The sequence below is a fragment of the Mytilus edulis genome, chromosome 2 (assembly GCF_963676685.1).
Source record: "Mytilus edulis chromosome 2, xbMytEdul2.2, whole genome shotgun sequence".
In the NCBI taxonomy this organism is placed as follows: Eukaryota; Metazoa; Mollusca; class Bivalvia; order Mytilida; family Mytilidae; genus Mytilus; species Mytilus edulis.
Window position 1 is genome coordinate 40,560,571 of NC_092345.1, and position 26,452 is coordinate 40,587,022.

At 32.2% G+C, this 26,452-nt stretch overlaps 1 protein-coding gene across 2 annotated transcripts in view; it reads right to left on the reverse strand.

The window, feature by feature from the left end:
• LOC139510171 (mucin-5AC-like) overlaps nt 1-26,452 on the reverse strand; it is a 219,098-nt gene that overhangs the window by 184,359 nt on the left and 8,287 nt on the right. The window contains exons 4-11 of one of the 2 annotated variants that reach the window (XM_071296525.1): nt 25,420-25,507; nt 24,996-25,117; nt 17,391-17,486; nt 10,296-10,490; nt 9,060-9,098; nt 5,251-5,793; nt 4,723-4,829; nt 3,274-3,424 (exon numbers count right to left, since the gene is read on the reverse strand). In XM_071296525.1, coding sequence (XP_071152626.1) covers nt 3,274-3,424; nt 4,723-4,829; nt 5,251-5,793; nt 9,060-9,098; nt 10,296-10,490; nt 17,391-17,486; nt 24,996-25,117; nt 25,420-25,507 — 1,341 coding nt within the window. The remainder of the gene's footprint in view (nt 1-3,273; nt 3,425-4,722; nt 4,830-5,250; nt 5,794-9,059; nt 9,099-10,295; nt 10,491-17,390; nt 17,487-24,995; nt 25,118-25,419; nt 25,508-26,452) is intronic. The other variant, XM_071296526.1, reaches the window with a different exon arrangement.

Here is a 26,452-nt window from a genome sequence, read left to right on the forward strand (position 1 = left end):
CCAATTTATTTTATACAGCATAGTTAATCTAGCCTTTTTCCTTCTTAATTCTAAATTTTCCCATTCCAATGATTTTATTAAATTTGAAACTGCTCCAGGTGATCTGTCTTTATAATCATTGAAGACAAACCTGGCTGCCTTACGCTGTACCTGCTCAACCTGAGTGATGTGTTGTTTTTTGTACGGATCCCAGACAGGGGAAGAGTATTCGACGACCGGACGGACAAGTGATGTGTACGTAAGGTTTTTAACCTTACGTGTGCAGTTTTTTAAGTTCCTACGAAGAAAACCTAAGGTTTTATTTGCCTTACAAGTAATATTGTTTATATGTGTTCCCCAATCAAGATCATGGCTTATAGTTACACCTAAATATTTACTGTCTTTTACTGCTTCTAAAATATGATTATGCAATATATAATCAAAAGTGGAAGGTTTACTTTTTTTAGAAATATGAATTACATAACACTTCTCAGGATTAAAATTCATTTGCCAATCCTCTTCCCATTTTACTAAACTAGACAAATCTTTTTGAAGTAATTGTGCATCAGAACTATTATTTACATTTCTATACAATAAACAGTCATCTGCAAAAAGTCTTGCATTGCAAGTTACATGTTCGGGTAGGTCATTTATAAAGAGTAAAAATAATGTTGGGCCTAAAACTGTTCCCTGAGGGACACCAGAATCAACTGCTAATTTTGAAGATTTTACACCGTTTAGTAGTACTTGCTGTTGCCTGTCAGCTAAAAAGTCATTTATCCAATTTAAATTTTGATTTCTTATACCATAAAATTCTAATTTCTGGGCTAATCTTTTATGGGGGACTTTATCGAAAGCTTTGGAAAAATCTAAAAGTATGACATCTATTTGGTTACCATATCCCAATGATTTAGCAAGGTCTTGTATGCTGATGATAAGTTGGGTCTCACAAGACCTTTTGCTTCTAAACCCATGCTGACTATCATTTAATATGTTATTAATTGCAAGGTGTTTCCTTATGTTGCTTGTTAAAATATGTTCTAAAATTTTGCAACATATTGCAGTTAATGAAACTGGTCTATAATTAATAGCGTTATGCTTGTCACCTTTTTTAAATATAGGTACAACATTAGCCTGCTTCCAATCATTTGGGATTTTACCAGTATCAATAGATTTTTGGAAAAAGAATGTCAAAAATGGAGACAATTCTTCTGCAAAATTATGTAAAAAATATGCTGGCAGATTATCAGGGCCAGTGGCTTTATGTGGATTTAAGTTTTTACATACCAGTCTCAAAATTTGCACATTTCTTGAAATATCTAGACCAATTGTTATCAGCTATTTCAAAATCTAAGACAGAGGAAGACACCCCAATTACCATAAAAAAAACTTCCATTTGTTGAATTACCTTAAAAAGCCAAAGGACAATCATTCCTATTAAGAATCTGCTTACAATTTATGCAAAATTTATCTAATTTGTAGATTTTGTCTTCCTGATTTAAAGTTTGGGCCAAGTGAGCTAAAAAGATGCATTTTCTAAACAAAGAACATGGAATTTATGTGTTCAAATTTTGACCTAACATGACTAATAAATTGAGAATGGAAATGGGGAATGTGCCAAAGAGACAACAGCTGCATGTTTTTGTAAATTTGAAATCCAAAATTTTAATTTCTTTCAGAATGGAAATGCAAAGCAGTGCCAGAATGCTTAGTATGGTGTTCATTATCACTGAACTAGTATATTTATTTGTAATGGGGCCAGCTGAAGGATGCCTCCGGGTGTGGGAATTTCCCGCTGCATTGAAGACCTGTTGGTGACCTTCTGCTGTTGTCTGTTCTATGGTCGGGTTGTTGTCTCTTTGACACATTCCCCATTTCTATTGTCAATTTTATTGTTTGGATATTTTACCATTTGCAACTTGATAGCTATTTAGAATTTAAATCATTATGAAAATGCATATTTCAAAATTTATATCTCTAAAGACACAAATATTTAATTATAGTGCGATACTGTGCAATTGCGCAATACAGTGCAATTGCACAATACTGTGCTATTGCACAATACTGTGTTGTTGCACAATACTGTGCAATTAAAAACTTCTTGCTATTGCCCAATACTCTGCTATAGTACATTACTGTGAAACTGCGTAGTACTGTACATGTGCAATTGATTTTTTTTTTTTTTTTTTTGCTATTTAGCAATACTGTACTGTTGCAGAATTCTGTGCAATTGAAGATTACAAAAATTTTAAAGAAAAAATATGGACCGCTCCAAAAAGTTGGGCGAAAAATCACCCTCACCCCCTTTAGAGTAATTACCCCCAAACTCTATCAAAGCCTTCCAATTGTGGTATGGCAACTTGTGGCACAATTTCAGAAAGATCCATACACTTACACACAAGTTATTGTCCAGAATCTACAAAAATGCTTGTTTTTGGTCCTTTTTGGGTCCCTAATTCCTAAACTGTTGGTATACTAGTCCGTTTATCTTCTATAAATCTTCAGAAAATAATTCTTAAAAATTCATTTTTAAAGATAAATATTTTTTACCTTCATGTATGTTAATGTATGATATATACGAACTCTGACTATGAATATCATAGTTTTGGGCCAATAATCAAAAAAGTTACTCATTAGGTCTATATGTTACTTCTATTTTTTTAATATAAAATACTCAACTTGGAGTAAGTATGAGTAGTGTAACAGACATTCCATTAAAAACAAAAACATTAGACATGTGGTTTAAAACCTGTTTCATTGTACCATGTGACTTTGCTCATTTAAATAACTCTGGTCATGTGATTACTGAGCTTTCAGTGTGCTATGAGGATTACAAAAGCATGCATACATAATTACATTAGATGTATGTTTAATTATAATACGTTATTCTGATTGGCTAACTGCGCTTCATACAAAATGTACTTTGGTCAATGCTTTTACACCCCAATGAAGTTAACGTTACAAAAAGAAGCATTCAATTCTTAATAAAGCTCAGTAATCACATTTCCAGATTGTAAGACATTGTTGATATTACCACCTCTGATATGAATTTGATAAAAATCTGGCAAGAATTATATATGTGATAGTGCTTATAAAACCGGACGGACCTCTAATTTTATGCAATGTGCTGCACAGGAGACTACCAATATAACTACCAATGAGATGTTGATTAATTGATAGTAATTGATACCTATTAGTTAGTGAAAAATCTTCATAAAAAAGGTATCAATCTTTTTCCCCTTTTACAGCATCTAGATTTTAATCTAATCATATCAATTCACTTTTAAAACTTACAACAAAGTTGATTATTTCTCCAATTGAGAATAATTCCAGCTTCTAAACAAGCTCTAGCATATGCCTCCAAACTGCTGCAAGAACATTTACTGAGATCTCCACCACAACAATCAGATTTACAGGCCCCTTTAAAGGAGGCAGGATCCACTTTCTAAAATTAAGATTAACTTGTTTAATCTAAAAAAAAAGTCACAGAGAAAGAGCAGATATACTGTTAATTTAAGATTTTAAATTGGTAAAGATAATACAAATTTAAAACATCTATACAATTGTTGGGGTCACAAAAAAGGGTCCAAAAATAGTATTATTTGACATTCCTTAATAAATTTTTAAAAAAAAACAACAGACAGGTCATTTTAAAAATTTTTAATCAGTATTTATTTTGAAATAAATTTCATGAAAGAAAACTGATATTTGCATGGTCTATTCTCCATTATATATTTTATTCAATGTAACTAAATACCTGTTATTGTTCTAGAGTTCATTGACCCTTTGGAACTGTCAGTTAGGAACTCACAGACAACTTACTTTGCTAAAGAATCAAGCAAACTGTTTATCAGCACTAAATGCTTAAGAATAACTTTAATTTCTTTGGAAAACAAAAGGTCATGTAGATACTTACATGCATGCATAAATTCATCATTTAACAGAGGGTGTAGTTTAATATTTAAACACTATATATAATTCTTTAAACAACTAAACAAAATATACAATAGCAGTTATTTCACTGTCATTTAGACTAAGCTTTTAAAAATAACGGTTTGAATTTAGTGTGTTAAAAAAAAATATTTGAAGTCAAAAAATGAATAAATTCTTTATACAAATTCTTTATACATACCAATATGCTATTGGACAAAACATATTGTTTATTCAAAAACAAAGGTGTTCATTCAAATTATAAAATTGTACCAATCATTCTGTTCCTTAAAATATTGATTTAAGAAATACAAGCAATGGCTTCAGAAAAGGAAAAAATATACAAGAAAAATGTGACTGCAACCTTCTAAAAAAATACTGAAATCCTCCTAACTTATTAAATCTAAAGGTTAATTAGCTAAATTTGAGACTTCTGAGCTCAATACTTAATTTTAAAGTACATTACGATGCGGGTACCCTTGTAAATAATCGAAATAAGTCTTACTTCAAAATTAAATAAACAATTGAGGTGATTTTAATTTTAAACTAATACATTCTTTAAAACAAGACTAGGTCTGAAATAATCAATAACTGACTAATTGTTTGAAAATGTTTCCACATAAAGTTTAAAGAAAGGTATACCACCTTTAAAGAAAGGTATACCACCTTTATAGTTATTTTCACTCTGAAAGGTGCTTGACAATAAACAAATTGCATAGTTTAATTCAGCAGGCCTTAAGTTTTTTTTCACACAAGAAATTTGAACTAATTGTGCATTTTACCACTTTTCTTTGTTATTTTTGTATTACTTACTGTATGACAAGCTTGAAAAGCTGGATCCATGATTTTATTGCACACTGATTCGGCCTGAGTGGCTTGCGTACCAGAACAGGATTTCTGTGGAGCATCTGGGCACACAGCTACAAGAAGGATACACATGTGAATAAACTTCATTTAAAAGATCTTGTTTTTTTTTATCTTTGAACAGATATGATCTAAAAAAAACAAACTATGCAACTAACATCAGAACAAATTTCAATATAATTCAAAAGGAAATTAAGTCTCATAATATATACAAGTCTCAACTGTCCAGTATACTCCTATACATGTCAAAAGGAATATCTAAATTATCAAAAAGGAATCATTTCAATCTTTTTATTCCCATTTCTACAAAGGAAGTTTTTGTTATAATTTGTTTATTCTGAATTCTGATACATTTTGTACTCCCTTTAACTTAAATGATCTGGAATCTTCTACCTGTTATTCAATTATCCAAGGGACCGTAAAAAAATACAAAAACTGTAAAAACATATTGAATTTTAAAAAGACTAAAAAACTTACCTGCACCTATTGCTGATTTTTTCCAGGTTGATGCAAAACTGGATGGTGATTTAACAACACTGCCGGTGTCAGTTGTGAAATCATCTCCTTTATTGCCATTATATGTACCACATAAACCTGAAATTCCTCCTTTGTGATCTGCTGAAACTGACAAGAATACTGACTGTCGTCCATCCCAACGTATCATAAAGCCAAGAGGGCTTTTCATGACAATATAATGTCCAAGCTTTTCGAAAGTATTGCCATCTCTTGATGTGGGAATTGTCAATGGGAAATTATTGAAATAAACAATGGGACCTGCAGCTCCTTTTCGAAATCTCACAACTGTCTGTCCAATGTAAACATCAATTTCACGTTTGCAAGGTGTATGTGAAGTACATTGTTTATCATTTATCAAGTGGATATGGAATGTGTCACTTTTGCTATCTTTTGCCATAAGATATTCACAATGTCCTTGGAATGAGTATACTGTTCCATCAAATGTTCTATAATGGTCTTGTCCCCATGCAGCACACATGGCATCTCGCGTTGAGTGTGGATGATCTATAAATTATAAAAACATCAAAAATGTCTGTCTAGAAGCAGCATAAAAATTTTATATTTTATTTGCCTAACCTAAAATAGAAAATGTATAATCATTGGACCCTAGGGTAATATCAGGAATTTAGAAATATTCTCTTTTCATGTGTTTGTCAGGGGTGGTAGGGGTTATTCAATATGTCATAAGTCCATTTTCCCTTTCAGGTTTTTGAAAGTATTTTTAGAACTTTTATCCACCATTTTCAGGTTTCATATTACAATTTTCAATCTTGAATAAGTTATATATATAATCAAAAGATTGCTTTCCATCAGGCTTATATTTATCTGCAGTTTTCTTATTTAATTTTACTAGAACTTTTCTTAATTTAATTACCTATAAGCAAATTTGAAATATTTGAATATGTTTGCATGTTTTGAATAAGTCAATATGTTATTTTATCTTTTGGTCTGGTCATTATAAAGTATGGTCTCATCACCCAAATTTTGTAACTGATCATGTACTAGGTTAGTCTGATAAACTTATTTCAGTTCTTCCAAAATGAGTCAGGTCATATTAATAACCAAAACCCAGTCGGACAACTAAGTTTTTGATGCGAAGTCATGATTTGACACATGTATACACCTTCTCTAAACACTCTTTTTTAAAGTTTCTACGATTAATTCATTATTTTTAAGTGTTTTCGTTACACTTTTGAATCTGAATTGCTGCAAAGATACATCCCAGTTGTTTAGGGAGTTATTACAAGTCTGTTTTGACAAAAAATTGTATACACAACTTGTTCTTCCATGTAAAAACGAAACGCAAAATCTCATAATAGAAAATAAAGAAATAAAGAAATATTATACAATCACTGTCTTTTGGTGAGGTAAATATGTGGTTTTATTGACTTTTGAAAAACTGATATTCACTGAGGCCAACGGCCGAAGTGAATATCATTTTTTTTCAAAAGTCAATTAAACCACTTATTTACAGAAACAAAAGACAGTAATTGTTTTATTCCATATTCCGAGAGAAATGTATGTAATGGAAATTATTTACCAAAACCGATTGCACATCAAACATTTTTTTAACAAAATTTTACAAATTTTACATGTAAAAGCACGCGATGTTTTGTGCGATGAATATCCTTTTTCCGCAGGTGAATATGCTTATTAATTTAAAATCCCTTTCATATAGAAAAACCTACTGAAGTTTTAGCAATATGGAATAACATAATATCTAGTATATGATAACAAATCTTCGATGTAAAGTAATTAAATAATAATATTTAATCAACACTTATTAGAGGATGGCTTGGATTTGAAATAATAATTAATGATTTATGGAAACAGCCCTATTGTCAACAGGAAGTTATAATTGAAGGGAGACAATTTTGGCGGTGAATCTTCAAATATCAGTTCTGTCAAATCTTATATACGTCTATCTGATGAGTTAAACCCTTTTTCAACTGATTTTTATAGTTCGTTCTTATGTTGTACTGTTATACCACTGTCCTAGGTTAGGGGGAGGGTTGGGATCCCGCTAACATGTTTAACCCCGCCACATTATTTATGTATGTGCCTGTCCCAAGTCAGGAGCCTGTATATTCAGTGGTTGTCGTTTGTTTATGTGTTACATATTTGTTTTTTTCGTTCATTTTTTTACATAAATAAGGCCGTTAGTTTTCTCGTTTGAATTGTTTTACATTGTCTTATCAGGGCCTTTTATAGCTGACTATGCGGTATGGGCTTTGCTCATTGTTGATGGCCATACAGTGACCTATAGTTGTTAATGTCTGTGTCATTTTGGTCTTTTGTGGATAGTTCTCTCATTGGCATTCATACCACATCTTCTTTTTTATATGTAGGCATTTATGATGGCAATAATTCAAATATTATGAAGTTATCATGCTTTATCTTTTCCAGACTCAAACATTACATATATGATTACATAAAAAGGCTATATTAGTATATGAAAAGTATATTTAAGTCTTATTTTATTAATATAAAAATTGGTTGGGCATTCATGGCTTAGTTCACTTTACCTTATTTAACCGAGTGATATTTTAGTCTGCACTAACTAACCCTCCAAAAGCCATGCATTTATGGTAAACCATCCTTAATTGGGTTATTCATTAAACACTTCCAGAATTCAAAGTTTCTTGCTTAAGTTTTGTTGTTTAATATTTCTAAATGACAATATAGATTTTATCAACAGAATAAAATAAAACACTGCATAATTCTCAATAAATATAAGTTGTTTTCTGCAAAAAATTCTAAAGCTATTAAAGCACTGCATGTTAGAGATGAATTGCTCTTGTTTGAACCACAATTCTATTAGTTGTAGCTTCATAGCAACTTGTAACATTTAAATAATAGAATTTTGGCTATTGCTGTGAAAAAGTATGCAATATGTATGCATTGTGATAGTGAATTAGTATGCAATATGTATGCATTCTGATAGTGAAATAGTATGCAATTTGTATGCATTCTGATAGTGAAATAGTATGCAATTTGTATACATTCTGATTCAAGAAGTGTTTATTCTTTTAACAAGTGGATAATCTTAATCAATATAAAGCCTGAACAAGATAAAATGTTATCACAGAGATGTCTCGCTTTTTAAAAATTTCGATAATGCAAGTGTTGAAATTAAAATAGCAAAATGTTACTTTTGCAAATATTCAAAGTCAATGAACCATGACTGAAGATACATGGCTAAACAATCTCCATGGAAATGAGATGTGCCAATGCTAAAACAACTGCATACCAAATACCATTGACTTTTAAACAAACCTAAACACAAACTAATACATGTAAAAGCAAAATTTCCAAGTAAATAAACCATAACTGAGGGGGTAAGGTCAAATAATCTCCATGGTAATGAGATGTGTCAATGCTAATACAACTGCATACCAAATATCTTTGATTTACCAATAGTGGTTCACCATAAACTAGAACTATAATCACAAACTAATACATTGTTGACTCCACCGTCCACGACAACGGAAACAGCATACCTATGTGTCCCATTTTGGCTCTTTCAAGCGAAACAAAACTAATTATAAGCATTTTAAATTCAGACTACATTTTAATATGTTTGTAAATCTAGTTTGACCATGACCTTTGTTATTGAAAATGCTTGAAAAATATGTGTATATTCATATTATTTTAATATGGTTCATGATGTAAAAGCTATGAGAACAGATTTAGATGGCACTGCACACACAGTATAAGCTGAAATGCTGTTTCAAAAGCTAAAAGCTTATTACATATAAAATGATTTTTACTTGAATTTCCTCCAGGTATTATAGTAACACTTGATCCAACTGAAAAACAGAAATATATCAATTCATCAGGAAAAGGTTAAGTAATTTGCTGTCAAATACATAAGACATGTCTTCTTTGTTCTGCATAGAGCTTTGTTTAGCTAATTCATTCTTCCTTGACTGATCAGGTCTTCCATAACAAGAGATGTTTATCATACACTAAGTATATACCAGCTCTAAATTATTCTAAATGTATGTGCATAGAAAATGGAATTAATTAAGAAGGATTATAATAAGATCCACTGGATTGGTCCTGGACCAGATTAATTTTGATACCATTTATTTTAATAAGACAAGTACATGTAATACATATACATGTATATCCATTATGAGTAGGAGGGGATATGCTGAACTAGATCCTGACACAAAATCAAAACATGTACATAATAATTTGCAGCAAAGAAACAGTGCCTTTATTACTGCTCTTCATCTTGAAAATTACAGTGAGATCTTCAAAACAGAGATATCATTCTTGCCTCAATGAAAGTTTCAAAACAGCCCCTAGCTCTGGTTTGAGCAGAATTATTTGCTAAAGTCAATATCGTAAAAATTGTACCATTGAAGACACACAGGTGGGAGGCAATATGAACAATCAAATATGAATAGCTGGCAAAGATATCTAACAACTACTGATATAGATTGACTGACAATTTCACTTATACATTACATTAATATAAAATGAGACAAATACAAAGCGAAACACAGGGTAAGTTACAGGATGTGGTACATATAAACTGTGAAGTTTTTTTTATATCCCTCACAAATGAAGTTTTAGGTGGTGTGGGGGATATATAGAATTAACCAAGTGTGTCCTGTCCTGTCTGTTGTTTTGTCCATACAGATCTTGAAAGTGAGGTACTAGTACAATACAATGTGTGGATGATTTTTTTAGTGAACGAAGAAAAAAATACATCATACATGTCATACTTTATGAAGGCAGAGATATGTCTCTGCTGAAGGCGAAGCCAGAATATTTTTTTTAGTAACTGAATAGGCCAGATTATTTTCAACAACTTCTTGCTAAACTTTTAAGCACCATTTTTCCCTTTCAACAGAATAATTTTGCAGATAAACCTTGTTTGATTCTCATAAGTGCACTTTAAAGTACAATTGTACCGGTCTGGTATGAATTTTTTTTTCTCATGCTTCAATAAGACTACTGATTAAAAGACAATTAACATTATAAAATTAACTTACTAGGAAGGCAGTTTGGAATGCTTGAAACGACTGGAGTCCAAGTACCATTAGATGAACATGTGTATTTATCTGAGGGTTGATACTCAAATGTAAACCCTGGTTGACAAGTGACAGTACATTCTTTTTTTGTTGTTCCTTGGTGGCACTGAATACTGCCACCCTGAGGTGATGATGGATCTGCACATAAAGCTGCAGCTACAAAAATAAATTGAATCACATTTCAAAAAAGAAATAAATTTGATACATTACAGTTTTTCTTTATAACCACAAACCTTATAAAATAACAAGCATTATGAGAGTATTGCATGGCAATGCATAGTCCCCTACCGGGTAAAAATTACATTATACTGGAACAAAATGCTAACTTGTTCTATAACTTTTCATGGTGTAAACAGTGTGAAAAACTGATTATATTATTGAATTTTTCAGGTCCAAGCACCATCACATGCACAAAATTATCAGACCAAAGCAAAAATTTTAACTTGATCTGTAACTTGTTATGATAAAACTATATAACAAATATCAATCAATATCTTCAAGCATGATGAAAAAAGTGTGGAAAACACTCTTAACATTATGTATGATTAATAGTTCTCTAAAATTAGATATGATGAAATACAATGTATAGCTGTTTTCAAATTATAATCATGAAAATCAAATATAATTAACAGTTCCAAATATTTTTTCTTTCGTTTGTCACAAGCTAATATAGATTTGTTACTTATCTATAAAATGTCAACTACTTTTATCTTCACAATGTAATGTAATGAAATATATACCTTAATAATAACATTAGATGTATGTTTCATTATAATACATAATTCTGATTGACTAACTGCAATCTTGCTTATTTCTTAATCAAACTCATTACACAATGAAAATTTATCATTCATAATGACACCAGGTCCCACAATAAAGTGCACAGGTAAATTAAATAAAAACTTGATAAAAATCGTGTTTTCATAATCCTAGCTAAAAAATGTAATTATAAGTATTTAATGCCTCTTTTTGTAACTTCATAGGGTAGTCAAAGCATTCACTATGCGCACATTTTTAGGACGCGCTTCGGCACTTCATACAAAATGTACTTCGGTCAACGCTTTTACGCCCCAATGAAGTTACAAAAAGAAGCATTCAATTCTTAAATAAAAATATATTATTATCTTACAAGTGTGGACACAGATGAGTGTGGATAGTATGTTTGGATGTTTGACAGTGTCTAATGACAATAAAGTTCTATGTTTTTTCCTATATGGTGTTAATAACTGTGTTGCACGGTGACAACCGATCTGAGCATTAGGAGTGTTATTTATTTGATATTTTTTTATGTTCAATACAGACATGGGGAGACAGTAATTACATTAGTTACCAAATGATTATGATAGAACATGTTCTACATCTTTGGTTTTGGATACGTTTTGTAGCTGGGAGAGCAATTGTTAATTTCTGTGTCGATTTGGTCTCTTGTGGAGAATTGTCTCATTGGCAATCATACCTCATCTTTTTTTATATGTATTTGCTTACTATTGGTATGGTTCTATTTACATTACTTTGTGGTGGATCGTCAGTATCATTAGTAATTTTTTTTTGTTAAAATGTCGAATTTCTTCCTCAGATTAGAATACATTTATTGGTTTTAAGTAATGACAATGGCTTATGTCTGACATGATTATTGGGGCTAAATAAGATAGGAAGTAAACCTCTGTGCTGATTTATATCAATTCTTTATATCTCCTCCAAAGCTGGTCGAAGCAAAGACAAATTTTGACCAATATAAAAATGATTTCACCTAAAGAACCTTTGTAAGCATGCTTCAAAGACTCATAACTGCTCCAAAAGTAATCTGATCGAATTTGAAGCATGTCAAGCAGATATCATCAACATCTACTTAATAAGTCTTAATATGTCTAAATACCTAAAAAGCTATTTAGTACTCAAAAGGTATTGCAAAATTATTCCTTTTCATTTTTTGTTTTGTTATATGGATACAAATATAAGTGATACATGTACCAATACAGTATTTGTTGTGGTATGCAAGTGTAGTAATTAACATTTACTGTAACAATGTTAATTCACACAAATTAAGAAATAACAAATGAATGGGACAGATACTCCACAGCTTTATACGACTGCAGAAGTGGAAACCTGAACGGTTGGGGCTAGTATGGACACAACATTCAAGCTGGATACAGCTCTGAATTTAGATTGTGGTTAAATAGTTGACACAACATAGGTTTCTGACACAGATTGAATGTGGTCTATTAAAAAACTTCAACTTAAAAATTTTAAATTGGACATTTACCTATTTTGGTCCAATATCCAAAATCTAAATACATGGTTAAATTCAGAATATCATAGAACCCGAAGAATTCAATTTTTGATGAAATCAAATAATGTTTAATTTTAGACCCTTTAGACCTCCATGTGGACCAATTTGATAACCGGGCCCAAATATTAAAAATCTAAATACACGGTTAGATTCGGCATATTGAAGAACCCCATATATTCAATTTCTGTTGAAATGAAACAAAGTTCAATTTTTGTCCCTTTGGATCTTAATGTAGACCAATTTGAAAACGGGACAATACTGTGCAATTGAATATTCCTGGTTATTGGCAATACTGTGCAATTGAAAATTTCTTGCTATTGTGCAATTAGATATTTCTTGCTATTGTGCAATACAATGCAATTAAAAATTTCTTGCTATTGCACAATACTGTGCAATTGGAGATTTCATGCTATTGTGCAATACTGTGCAATTGAACATTTCTTGCTATTGAACAATTCTGTGCAATTAAAGATTTCTTGCTATTGCAGAATACTGTGCAATTGAAAATTTCTTGCTATTGCACAATACTTGGTATAATAATTTTTGACCCCGATTGGGACCAACTTGAAAACTGGGCCCATAATCAAAAATCTAAGTACATGTTAAGACTCACCATATCAAAGAACCCCAAAAATTCAATTTTTGTTAAAATCAAACTAAGTTTAATTTTGGACCCTCTGGACCTTAATGTAGATCAATTTAAAAACAGGACCAAAAATTAAGAATCTTTACACGGTTAGATTTGGCATATCAAAGAAGCACAATAATTCATTTTTTTGATGAAAGCAAACAAAGTTTAATTTTGGCCCCTTATTCCTTGGGACCAAAACTCCCAAAAATAATCCAAACCTTCCTTTTGTGGTCATAAACCTTTAAAGATTTCTATTAACTTATGCTAAAGGTATTGTTAAAAAACCCAAGAAAAATGCTTATTTGGGACCTGTTTTTGGTTCCTAAATCCTATACTGTTGGGACTTAAACAACCAAAATCTATTCCAACCCTCCTTGTGTGGCCATAGACCTTACGGGTATGTTAAAATATCAAAGATTTCTGTTTACTAATACTTGAGTTATGGAGCAAAAACCATGAACAATGCTAATTTGGGCCCTTATTCCTAAACTGTTGAGACCAAAATACCCAAAATCAATCCCAGCCTTCCTTTCATGGTCATAAACCTTGTGTCTAAATTTCATATATTTCTATTGACTTTTACTTAAGTTAGAGTGCGAAAACCAAATGTCTTTGGATGAAGACGATGACGCCAACGTGATACCAATGTACAACCAAAAAGTTTTCAATTTTTGCGGTCGTATAAAAATGATCTCAAATCAAATTTCTAATGGAGTTTGCAACAATAATTATTCAACTACTCATTTTAATAAAACATAAAGTATTAAAATATAAATGTCATACAGTCATGGTGATGATGCCCCCGCTAGCATATAACGTTAAAAAGGTACATAAAGTGAAGCTGCCAAAAATTGAACTTAAACTGAGTTTAGAGGTAATAAGCATTATATACATATTTCACTAAATTTAGTTGAGACAAACTCGAGAAATTTTTCCATTTGTGAAAGGGCATAACCCTAGAATGATAATCAAAGTGCTTGTAATCACTAAATGGCTATTAAAGACTGCTTAAATTTATCAGTTGGTAGTAAAGTGAATTTTGCATTGTATATTGTATATACATGTATAGCATTTTTTTAAGTTGATTCAACTACTAATCTGGACAGAGAAATCTAAACTCCAATTTTTAAAGAAGATTTCATAAAGCATTGGTCTTAGGTAATTCAACAACCATTCTGGACAAAGAAATAACTCCAATTTATTGTCTGGAATCTACAAAAATGTTTGTTTTTAGCCCTTAAATCCTAGACTGTTTGCCCCATAACCCACAAAATAGACCTCAACCTTCTACTTATGGTATTCAATATTATGGTACAATTTCAGAACAATTGAAATACTTATACACAACTTTTTGTACAGACACTAGATTAATGCTTGTTTTGGTCACCTTTGAAACCCTTATTCCTAAACCTTAGGGACTATATATATAACCCCCCCCCAAAAAAAACAATCCCAAGCTTCCTTTTATGATTATAAATATTACTGTGGATTCATAATTATTCTTTGGATACCAATTTTCGTGGCTTTCGTGGGTAGAGTCTTACCACGAAATTAAATGTTCAACGATTAACAAATTTTCTATAGGCTAGTATGCAGACTTCGGCAAAACCACGAAAATTAAATATCCACGAAAATGCAAATTTTCTTTAATCCACGAAAATAAATGAATCCACAGTATGTTATAATTTTATATTATCTTATTAAAGGATTTGACTTAATATTTCTTTTTATACATACAGTATATATATAGCATGCAGAAAATAAGTTTATACAAAATAACAAACAAACCGGGCACAAATTTTTTCAAACAATTTACTTAAGAACTTCTTTTAAAAAATGTGTCATCTCTCTTTGTGTAGAAATATGGTTTAACATATAGTACTCTAACATTAGATATGGATTTTTTTATGGAGCATAACTCTAGATCATCAGACCGGAACAAAATTTCCAACTTGATCTATAACTTGTCATGATAAAACTATATAACAAATATTTAATCAATATCTTCAAGAACAAAGAAAAAAAGGGTGGAAAACTGATTTGCCGGACTGACAGATTGACAGACTCACGGACTTTGTCGCTAGGGGACTAATAAAGTTTTTTGCCATTGAATATATTCTTAAAAAGAGACCAAGAGAGACAAAAGGGACAATCAAACTTATAAGTCGAAAATAAACTGATAATGCAAAAAAAAAAAAACTAGAGGCTCTCAAGAGACTGTGTCGCTCACCTTGGTCTATGTGCATATTAAACAATGGACACAGATAAATTCATGACAAAATTGTGTTTTGGTGATCATGATGTGTTTGTAGATCTTACTTTACTGGACATTCTTCTTGCTACAATTATCTCTATCTATAAATAACTCCTAAAGGGCTAAACTGACGATTTTGGTCATGTTGACTTATTTGTAGATCTTACTTTGCTGAACATTATTGCTGTTTACAGTTTATCTCTATCTATTATAATATTCAAGATAATAACCAAAAACTGCCAAATTTCCTTAAAATTACTAATTCTGGCGCAGCAACCCAACAACAAGTTGTCTGTTTTGCCTGAAAATTTCAGGACAGATAGATATTAAACAATATTTACCCCTGTCAGATTTGCTCTAAATGCTTTGGTTTCAGAGATATAAGCCACAATCTACATTTCGCCCCTATGTACTATTTTTAGCCATGGTGGCCATCTTGGTTGGTTGGCAGGGTCACGCCACACATTTTTAAAACTAGATACCCAAATGATGATGGTGGCCAAGTTTGGTTAAATTTTGCCTAGTAGTTTCAGAGGAGAAGATTTTTTAAAAGAATACAAAAATTTAAGAAAAATGGTTAAAAATTGACTATAAAGGGCAATAACTCCTTAAGGGCTAAACTGACGATTTTGGTCATGTTGACTTATTTGTAGATCTTACTTTGCTGAACATTATTGCTGTTTACAGTTGATCTCTATCTATAATAATAATCAAGATACATTGTAGTAAGCAAAAACTGCAAAATTTCTTTAAAATTACTAATTCAGGGGCAGCAACCCAACAAGGGGTTGTCCGATTTGTCTGAAAATTTCAGGGCAGATAGATCTTGACCTAATAGATTATTTAACCCCTGTGTCAGATTTGCTCTAAATGCATTGGTTTTAGAGTTATCAGCCAAAATCTACATTTTACCCCTATGTTCTATTTTTAGCCATGGCGGCCATCTTGGTTGGTTGGCAGGGTCAGGCCACACATTTTTTAAACTAGATACCCCAATGATGATTGTGGCCAAGTTTGGATTAATTTGGCCAAGTAGCTTCAGAGGAGAAGATTTTAGTAAAAGATTACTAAGATTTACGAAAAATGGTTAAAAATTGACTATAAAGGGCAATTACTCCTAAAGGGGTCAACTTACCATTTCGATCATGATGACTTATTTGTAAATCTTACTTTGCTGAACATTATTGCTGTTTACAGTTTATCTCTATCTATAATAATATTCAATATTCAAGATAATAACCAAAAACAGTCAAATTTCCTTAAAATTACCAATTTAGGGGCAGCAACCCAACAACGGGTTGTCCAATTCATCTTAAAATTTCAGTGCAGATAGATGTTGACCCGATAAACAATTTAACCCCATGTCAGATTTGCTCTAAATGCTTTGGTTTTTGAGTTATAGGCCAAAAACTGCATTTTATCCCTATGTTCTATTTTTAGCCATGGCGGCCATCTTGGTTGGTTGGGCGGGGTGAGCTAAATACACAAGCAGTAAACAAAACACAGCACACGAAACTTAAAAGACTGAGCAACACAAACCCCACCAAAACAGGGGATGATCTCAGGTCAGGTGCTCCAGTACGTTGTAAATCAGATCCTGCTTCACATGCTGCAAATGCTTTTTGGATATATTGATTTATCAAAAAATTTAATGAACTAAAAATTCCAATACTAAGTCTGTTCATATTTAAGAAAAATAAATATCTACCCTTAAGTGCTATCACTGAATATACTTTCGAGATTTAGTTTTAAATCAAACTACAACAGATTATTAAACAATATCAATGTATCATTTGAGTCTTAGTTAATTAAGATAATATTCATTGGGAACAACAAGAAGATCATTGTATGATGACCGCAATTAATGGACATTTTATTTACCTTGTTCACATTTAGCACCTTTCCAACCTGGTGTACAAGCACATGTATCTGGCATAACACATGTCCCATGGTGTTGACATGGAGGATCACAAATGGCTGAAATTAGAATTTATACAAATACTTTAGGATGAACTGTTACCTTACATGATTACCAGGCAGCTCATCTAGAGTAGAGGTTAACCAGTTAGGTGTATGATGGCTTACTTGTGTTGCTAGGGTTTCTGTTTTAACAGTTTAATGAGGGGCGTAAAGAAGAACGTGAAATAAAATTGCCAATTCACGATGAACGAACAATTAAAAATCTCTTGCACGTTATCTGTTTACCTATTTCACGAAACACAGTGAATAACTAACATTTTTCACGGCTGCACGTGAAATAAAAATGGCAAAACACGTTGAACGAAATTATGCACAGGCACTTGTCTCGGAATAATTTTTGTTATATACAAAAAAATCTGAGACAAGAACCTGTGGTTATTAATGTCACAACTTCGGTGTTGTGATTTGAATTCAAGAACTGTTGAAATTGGGTCTATTTTGAAAAATAGCTACATAATAATTTATAATCCAACACAAATATATATATACACACAATGTTTACAATTGTCACTAGGTTATTTAATCATAATGTCATGTATGTACAAACAAGAATGTGTCCTAAGTACACGGATGGCCCATAATGGCATCCGCACAGACAGGGAGTTTCTATACTATAAAAAAAAGTCCCAATATATCCTATATAGCTAGTTTAGAAAGTCCCTGATCCGCACTACCATTTTCTATGTTCAGTGGACCGTGAAAATGGAATAAAATCTCTAACTTGGCATTAAAATTAAAAAGATCATATCATAGGGAACATTTTTACTAAGGCAGCAACCATTTGATTTTCTGGGGGGGGGGGGGGGGGGGCTATGGTTTTTTTTTCTGTACAAACTTTTTTTTCGCCTGCGGCCGACAAGTCGAAAACAATTTTTTTCTTTCAATTTTAGCATTACATATAGTGGCAGCTGAGGGTGAAACAAACAATTTTTTTTTCTCAGAATCAAAAACAAATTATTTTTTTCTCCAAAAACTGGAAACAAACTTTTTTTTCCAAACTGTTCGGCATCAATTTTTCTGAGTATACTTTATTTTGATTGGCTATCGTATTCATAGCAAATGTCTTTAGATCTCTTTAAGCATTCTATTTCGTCAAAATTATCTCCCCATTACGCCAGTTAATTCATTTTTACAATCGTAAAAACAGAATACATTGTAGTCAATTTAGCTCTAGAAAACCGATAAATTTATCCACATAGCACCATAATAGAGTCATAATACGACCCTCAACCCTTAACTTTTAAGCCAGTTGTATAAATAACAAATGTATCTCAGGCTAGCTAATGACCCGGGGCTAATGAGTTTATTATTATATTGATATTTTGGGAGGCGACTTTCCTGATAGGGAACTTGCGATAATGAGAATCAGTTTATGGACTTTATGTACTGGTCTGCATTCAGGCAACTCAAAACTATTGTGTCTTCGGCTGTCAGGTGGAATTAACGAAAATTCATTTATTAGGCAGCAACCATTTGATTTTCGGGGGGGGGGGGGGGGGGGCTATGGTTTTTTTTGGAAAAAAAAGTTTGTTTCCAGTTTTTGGAGAAAAAAATAATTTGTTTTTGATTCTGAGAAAAAACAGCTGCCACTATATGTAATGCTAAAATTGAAAGAAAAAAATTGTTTTCGACTTGTCGCGAAAAAAATAGATTGTTTTTCGCCACCGGCGAAATAAAAAATTTGTCCAGAAAAAAAACCATAGCCCCCCCCCCCAGAAAATCAAATGGTTGCTGCCTTATTTAAAACAAGTTGCTTTTTTTTTTAAAGTCAATACGTGAACCTTGAGAACTTTTTTTATGCTAATTACTATTTCAACTGAATTGTAAATTAAATCTCAGTAATTTCATTACCCGTGATGTGTGTGGAGGACAACATTTTCTTTTTATTCTAAATCAGGACAATTATGGCATGTTGAGAGTGGTGTTTTATTTAAAAATATAAAGGAGGGAGATGAGGAATGTTTTTATTTCAATAGTTCGTTTCTGGATGGTGTTAGCTTTCATTTTTACCAGTTTGAATAGGCAAACTGCTACCAATGGATGCAGGGCCGTAACTACATGGAGGCAAATGAGGCAAATGCCTCATGTTGGAAATTTCAAACAAAAAAAAAACAAAAACAAAATGAAACAAGATTGTCTTCATATCAACCTGAATTATTTTCACGGAAAGTGTCTTGCAAGAAGCAAGTTCTCTTCACTCTCTGATATCGCCCCTGCATGTTTTCGTGACCCATGTTTCTATTTTACTTTTAGTTTTCAGAGTTGATGGTCTATTGTTTGTACTTCTGTGTTCCGGGTGTGTCTTTTGTTCATTTATTGTCCTACTTTATAACTCAGTATAGTCTGCATAGTGTTGATTTTCATTTGTAAGGTGTGATTTTGCAATGTTGCAAGTCACCGATGTCCAGACATTGTACGAGAAACTATTTTAAGAATATACGATGCTACTGGACATAAAAAAAAATTGTCGTTTCTGCATGGAGAATTGAACTTGATATCAAAGAATACAAAACTGGCTCTTTTTTGTAGATAAAACTAGATAGCTGACATGGTTTAAATTAAAGTAAGACCATCAATTGTTCCCGATATCAAATCATCTTTAAAAAAACGTCAATGTATTGCCATATGACCTTTTACATTGAAGGATTAAACTTGCATGAAGTCGTGTTTAGACTCTTAAACAGAAAATAAAAGAATATGGAGTAAGCGTGCACATGACCTTATCTCACACAAAGTCAATACATAGAAAAAATACAAATGATCAACGGCCAAAGTTTTTTTTCCTATTCTTCAGCTTGATAGTTGATGGAAGGTCTTCAAAAATAAAAGAATCATTAATACCGTAAAACAAGGTCAAGATGGTCCTTAGTGTCGACATAAGCAGTACTAGTACTTATAGTATAATACTTCATTGTCACTATATTTAAATCTAGTCATAAAAAATCACCAAAGACTGAATTAAGCACAATACAAGACAAGAACAGACAGACATAATGCTTATGTGAATTTCGGTTTTTGCTTTATCCTACATATCGGTCTACATTTAATGTTGTCCCCGTAAAACCTAAAAGTCTTAAATTACAATGAATCTATGTTTTTGCTTTGAGACAAGAATATTGTCGACTGAAGAAATAGCTAAAAATGAATATTGCTTTTCAATGTAAGAAAGAGTCCGGGAAACGCTCAGAATGCACGATTTTGCATTCTTTTTCTCAGAGCTTCTGGGGGCCTTGAGCAGCCCCCATGCAGATACCTCGCCAAAAATATATTTTGCCTCAACATTAAAAGAGACTAGTTACGGCCTTGGGATGACACTTCTATGGCGTTTATTGGTAGAGGTAATATTACACCTAGATTCCCTTCAACACGGAGTCTTGGCTCACACCGAACAGCAAGCTATAAAGGATCCCAAACATTATTAGTGTAAAACCAGTCAAACACGAAAACCAATGGTCTAATATAAAACCGATAAACACGTATGAACTGCATAAACAGACGACAACCACTTTACATCTGATTCCTGACTTAGGACAGGTGCCAACATTTGCAACAGGATTAAAGGTTTTAATGGTACCAAACCTTCTCCCTTTTCTGAAACAATAGTACAACACCACAACATAGAGAGACACACTATAAAATATCAATTGGATGGCTTAACTCAATAAAAAAAACACAAATTAACACACAATAAATACTTAATATACCTGTCATATCCGGAGCCTGTTTTTCTGTTTGATAATTATCGTGTCTATTTTTCGTGTTGTTTTTTTTTTAATTTTTTCTTTCCATTTGAATCTATCTTACATATTTATTAATAAGACAGACAGGTGCAGATATGTGAATGATGGTAAAATATACCACCTATGGAGGGAGCCTAAAATTTGTTTGTAAAACTTGTCATTAAACTCAAATTTATTTTCTTAGAATTAATTAAACAAATGCAGTTTAATCTCTATTTTTGAAAATCTGTAAAGGATATTTTTTGTGTCAATTAATTTTCTGCATTGATAACCGTTTCTTTTAATTTTTCAATGAACATATTTGCGTACATTTACGTTCATAGGCAATTAGAATGCATTCCCTTTTATCTCGTTTGTTTTATTATTTTATTAATGAAATCTTTTGTATCTTGAACTTAAAAGTTATGCCTCTTCAAAAATGGTTGTATATTAGATCATGTAATCTCTCAATGCGTCTCGTGGGAGAGTTACACTAATTGAGGATCAGTCGGAAGGAACATCAATTAATGTCTCCTACTAGTTGACCATTTCGCAATGCCTCATTAAATATTTCTAGATTAATTTAATTAATTTAATGAGTTTTTGAAAGAGTCACTGAGGTACATGTGTCCATGTTTTGAATCATTATTATTCTTTAAGAATTATACGTATGGGAATCTATTTTTTTCGATATAGATTTTCAATATCATTTATTACCATATACATGTACCATATAAGTGAGTTAGAAATCTGTGTAAATTTCTTTATTTCTTATGCACCAAAAATACTGCAATCTGATTAGTTAATTACCCCGATGTAAATAACACCCCACCCTTGTTTACCCCGGGATAAATAAAAATTTGCCAAAAAAAATTAAAAATAAAAATTTGCCCAAAATAAAAAAAAATCAAATGTAAAAAAAAAAAATCAAAAATATAAAAAAAATCAAAACTAAATAAATTTGAGGATAAAAAAAAAAAAATCCCGAAATCCCCCCCCCCCCCCTTCTGCGCCTCAGGGTGTATGAATTTTCAACAACGGTGAAAAATTCTGGAAACCCCTGATTACACCAAGATAACTAATATTATTGCAAATTTTTGAATATCTTAAATGCTCCGTATGGAGGTGCTCTTAATTACAGGAAGCTTATACAGATAAGAAGAATAAATGTTCCGAACAATAATTAAGGTTCCGAGTATTCCTCCATAGACTATATTTCTAACTAATAAATATTAGGGGTTCACGCAAAAATTCTTATTAAATGGAAGGGCAGACTAATAAAATTCAGTGGTTGAAGACTATAAACCATAATTATCACAAAACAAAAAATGATTTTTTTTCGAAGATATGCATTTCTAAGATCCAACTTAAAAGTCTGTCGTCAAGTACGTTTAGTAAAATTTGCTGTTTTGTTATTCATTAGAAAGGTATTTCAATTGACCCCGATATTATTTCATTTTTTAGTACTGTGAATTTTCGATGTTAAAAAGTCAACCTGTAGACTTGATATATAAAAATATATCTCAGAATCTGAGTGTAAAAGCATTGATCGTCGAAGTACTCTTTGTATGAAGCGCGGAAGCGCTTCATTCTAAATATGTGCGCACATGGTTAACGCTTTTCAAAAGTTAAATTAGCGGCGCACTTGATTCACAAGGACTCTACAGTACAATATTAAAACGGAGCATACCACAATATGTATCGTTTCCACCGACGATGAGAACCAAAATTTGAATCCAGAGTTTTCTTAACAGCACATTTTAATCGGATATGTCAACAAGCTCATACATGTACACGAATGATTTTCTCCCGTTTTATGATATAAACATTTTCCTGTTTTACAGATACTAAAACAAACTGGGAACATCAAGGTTATGCAGTTATACCTATTTGAGAAAAGGTGGAGGGTGGGATAAAAAAAAACTGCAATAAAAATGCAGTACCAATGTATCAACGACCTTGAACGAAGTTACAAATCAACGACCAGTTCAATAAGAAAAAACGTCAGACTCGATATTTGTTGAATATAAAATGTGTAATGACATTCTTCTTCCTACCCCTCCTCAAAAAAAACAACCCCAAACAGCCTTCCCCCAAAGAAAGACAACAACTAAAAGGCAGCTTCCTATGTTATCAAGTGGTGATGAAGAAGTGGGTACATACATTCAGTGCTAACCATTACTTGAATTATGTGCCAATAAATTAAAAGTGGCCATTCTGAAAAAGAAAAATGGCAACGCAGGAACAATTCTGCCAAGTTTGGGCATGGTCCTCTTTCCTGAGTATGCCTGGTCGGCCCTGGGTCAGAATAATGTGGTTGACATGTATTATTGCGGACAGTTAACTTTTAAAATGGAACGTCAAAAATCGGTGTGTCGGTCTTCTGCAATGAAGTATAGAATATTCATATGTAACTATGTTTCCTTTATCTGAATTTAGCTTGCCATTTTGAGATTAATATCCTACATTCATTTTGGACGAGAAAATGAACGCTCAAAGGCTACGATGGCAGTTTTGAACATTTTAAGGGTTGTCCGTCATAATTCCTTCATCTAAATAGCTTTCGTTTATACCCAGTTTAGTAAGATGCCTTTTTTCAGCCGGAAAAGATAACGGACAAAACTACGAATGCCAAGTTTGTTAAAACAGAAATGAATTCTTGTCGAACCTGCATGCCATGGGTGACCTAAAAATTATACAGTGATGGGTACTTTGTTGAGGCACCTGGGACAAAAACTCACACACAATAGACCACTTTCGAGTTCATCCGTCACCGGAAAAAACTCGTCAATTATACGCGCCTTTATCATCGTCATTTGTGCGTTTGGGGGCGTCGTCACTTCCTTCCAATGTTGAGCGAGTGGTTGGAAAACTATAATTCTATATTGTACGAATTATTCGGCAAATTGAATTCTCAAAATTGACAATCAACACTGCTGTCATTAGGGAAATGTCAGTAAGTACCTACAGAGCAACCATTATTTCTAGTTTATCCTGCACAAAGACGATCACTAAGACGCTTGATGAACGTAAATAGTGCAGGGATACAGGCGAGCCCCTCTATCTGGTAAATGACGTCATAAAGGCGTGTATAATTGACGAGTTTTTGCCGGTGACGGATGAACTCGAAAGTGGTCTATTGCGGAGACTTGTGCAGGATTTGAAAACAGAAGACACACCTTCTTCTAAACAGAAGACACACCTTCTTTAAAAAAAAAATCTTTGTGTAAAATCTTATTTGAGACGGCCCATCATTTTACCTGTCAGAGTCGGTGTTAACAGTCTGTACCGAGACTTTCCGTAAATGTCTAATAGTGACTGCATTATCTCCAAGAACGTCTGAGTAATAAATTTTGGTACTTTTTCTTGATATTTGCGATTTTATTTCTCGTGCTACGTTTTCCCCGAATTATTACCTGTTGAAACCAATCGATGGTGAACGAATTCGATTGAGTATGGACTAAAATATCAACAATAAGTATAAAGCATAATGATTTATAGGTTTCAAACAATAATAATAATTAGTAAAACATGTTTTTCCAAAAATTGTAAAAGAAATAAATTCGATTAGTTCCACGCTTCGTTGTATACATTGGAAACAAGGACAGGTTGAAGAGATCGCCATGAATAATTAAATATAGTTTCGCCTCTATTGTTAAAATATTCACGAGGAAAAGTGATATCGGGTCAGTGACTGTACATGACATCGACATATATTTGTAGTCAAAGCATTTTGACTGCTCAAATAGAACGAGTGCAGTATAACTGAGAGTCTACTATAACTTACGAACTACTGGTTCAAACTGGTTACCACCGAAAAAGTTGCCAGTCATGCTATCACAATCTTTTTGTTTAGACCTATCACCATCTCTGAACTGGTATCCAGCATCAGCATTAGCTATGCAATGGCTGTAAATATAATAAACACAAAGATTCTACATGCCGTCAACACATCTATAGACACACAGGCACATATAAAGTTATATATATTGATCATATAGATACATATAATAATACTGTTCCAAGAGACGCGTCAGTAAATTAAAGCTAATTTCCAAACTAACTTTTTTAATAAAAAAAAATAAAGTCTTCCAAGCTAACTTTTTGAATTTAAATGTTTACGAGCGTTGTAATTCAGTATAAGAAAAGTCTGTTAACGAAACACGTCACAAGTGCAATGCAATTGTATGGTTATGATATTATATACTTACTAAAATGGACTGCTGTCACTTGCAGATATACAATTTACTTGAGTGTTAACAGGTGCCTGGATAGGTTTACATTTGTCCGATGTACCTCCTAATCAATAAACATTTTTAAAGTGTTAATTCTTCTTTAAATAAAAGAAAAGTAAATTATTGAAAAGTGATGCACAATAAGATGAATTGAACCAAGGAATATATTGAGCAATGTACAGAAATAGCATTTGTTGCTGTTTATTCTGATGGCAAATACATAATTGTATAAAACATTTTATTGTATTTATTCTGATGGCAAATACATAATTGTATAAAACATTTTATTGTAAGCGACTACATATATAGTATGGAGTGCGCGAAGAAAAAGTTGTCAAACCCCATCACCCAAACAAAGTTCGATTTATATTTTTAATATCAGTATACGTGAAGATTTGTTATCCTTTTCAGTCACAATTTATTAAATTGTAACTTGAAAAGAGAGGATGTGATTACAAAGCCCACATTGCACCCCTTGTTCCGTCGCTTCTGTTTCAAGGTAGTATACTGAGTAAATACTTAATTAGTTGTATAAATAAGTCTTTTCCAAAGGACGGATAATGTAACCAATCCAATCGTGTAATTTGTGTTAACATAGTCCATTACTGCATGGACTAGTCTAGTAATGGACTCAAGTTTTGGTGTTAACTAAACAAACTCTCTGATGATTTTTTTAATAATAATCATATCTTTACAAAATCAGACACCATGAATAATTATATTAATATAGCAATTATATCATGATATCAAAAAAGCTAGTTTTGAGTACTTACAATCCAGTTTTCCAGTTAAAAGTACATCTTGAATCGAAAAAAAATATGGTCTGTATGGGGGAATTTGAATTCCAAAATTATGACTAATAGCCAGATATTTGTACAGCTATTTTTGTCTTATAAAGAAACACAATCGTGCGTTTGAGCGATAAGAATTCCAAGCTATCAGGATTACACATTTCAAACGTATCAATTGTAGCATTTAAAGGGTGGAAATTATATAAATGAAAATAGTC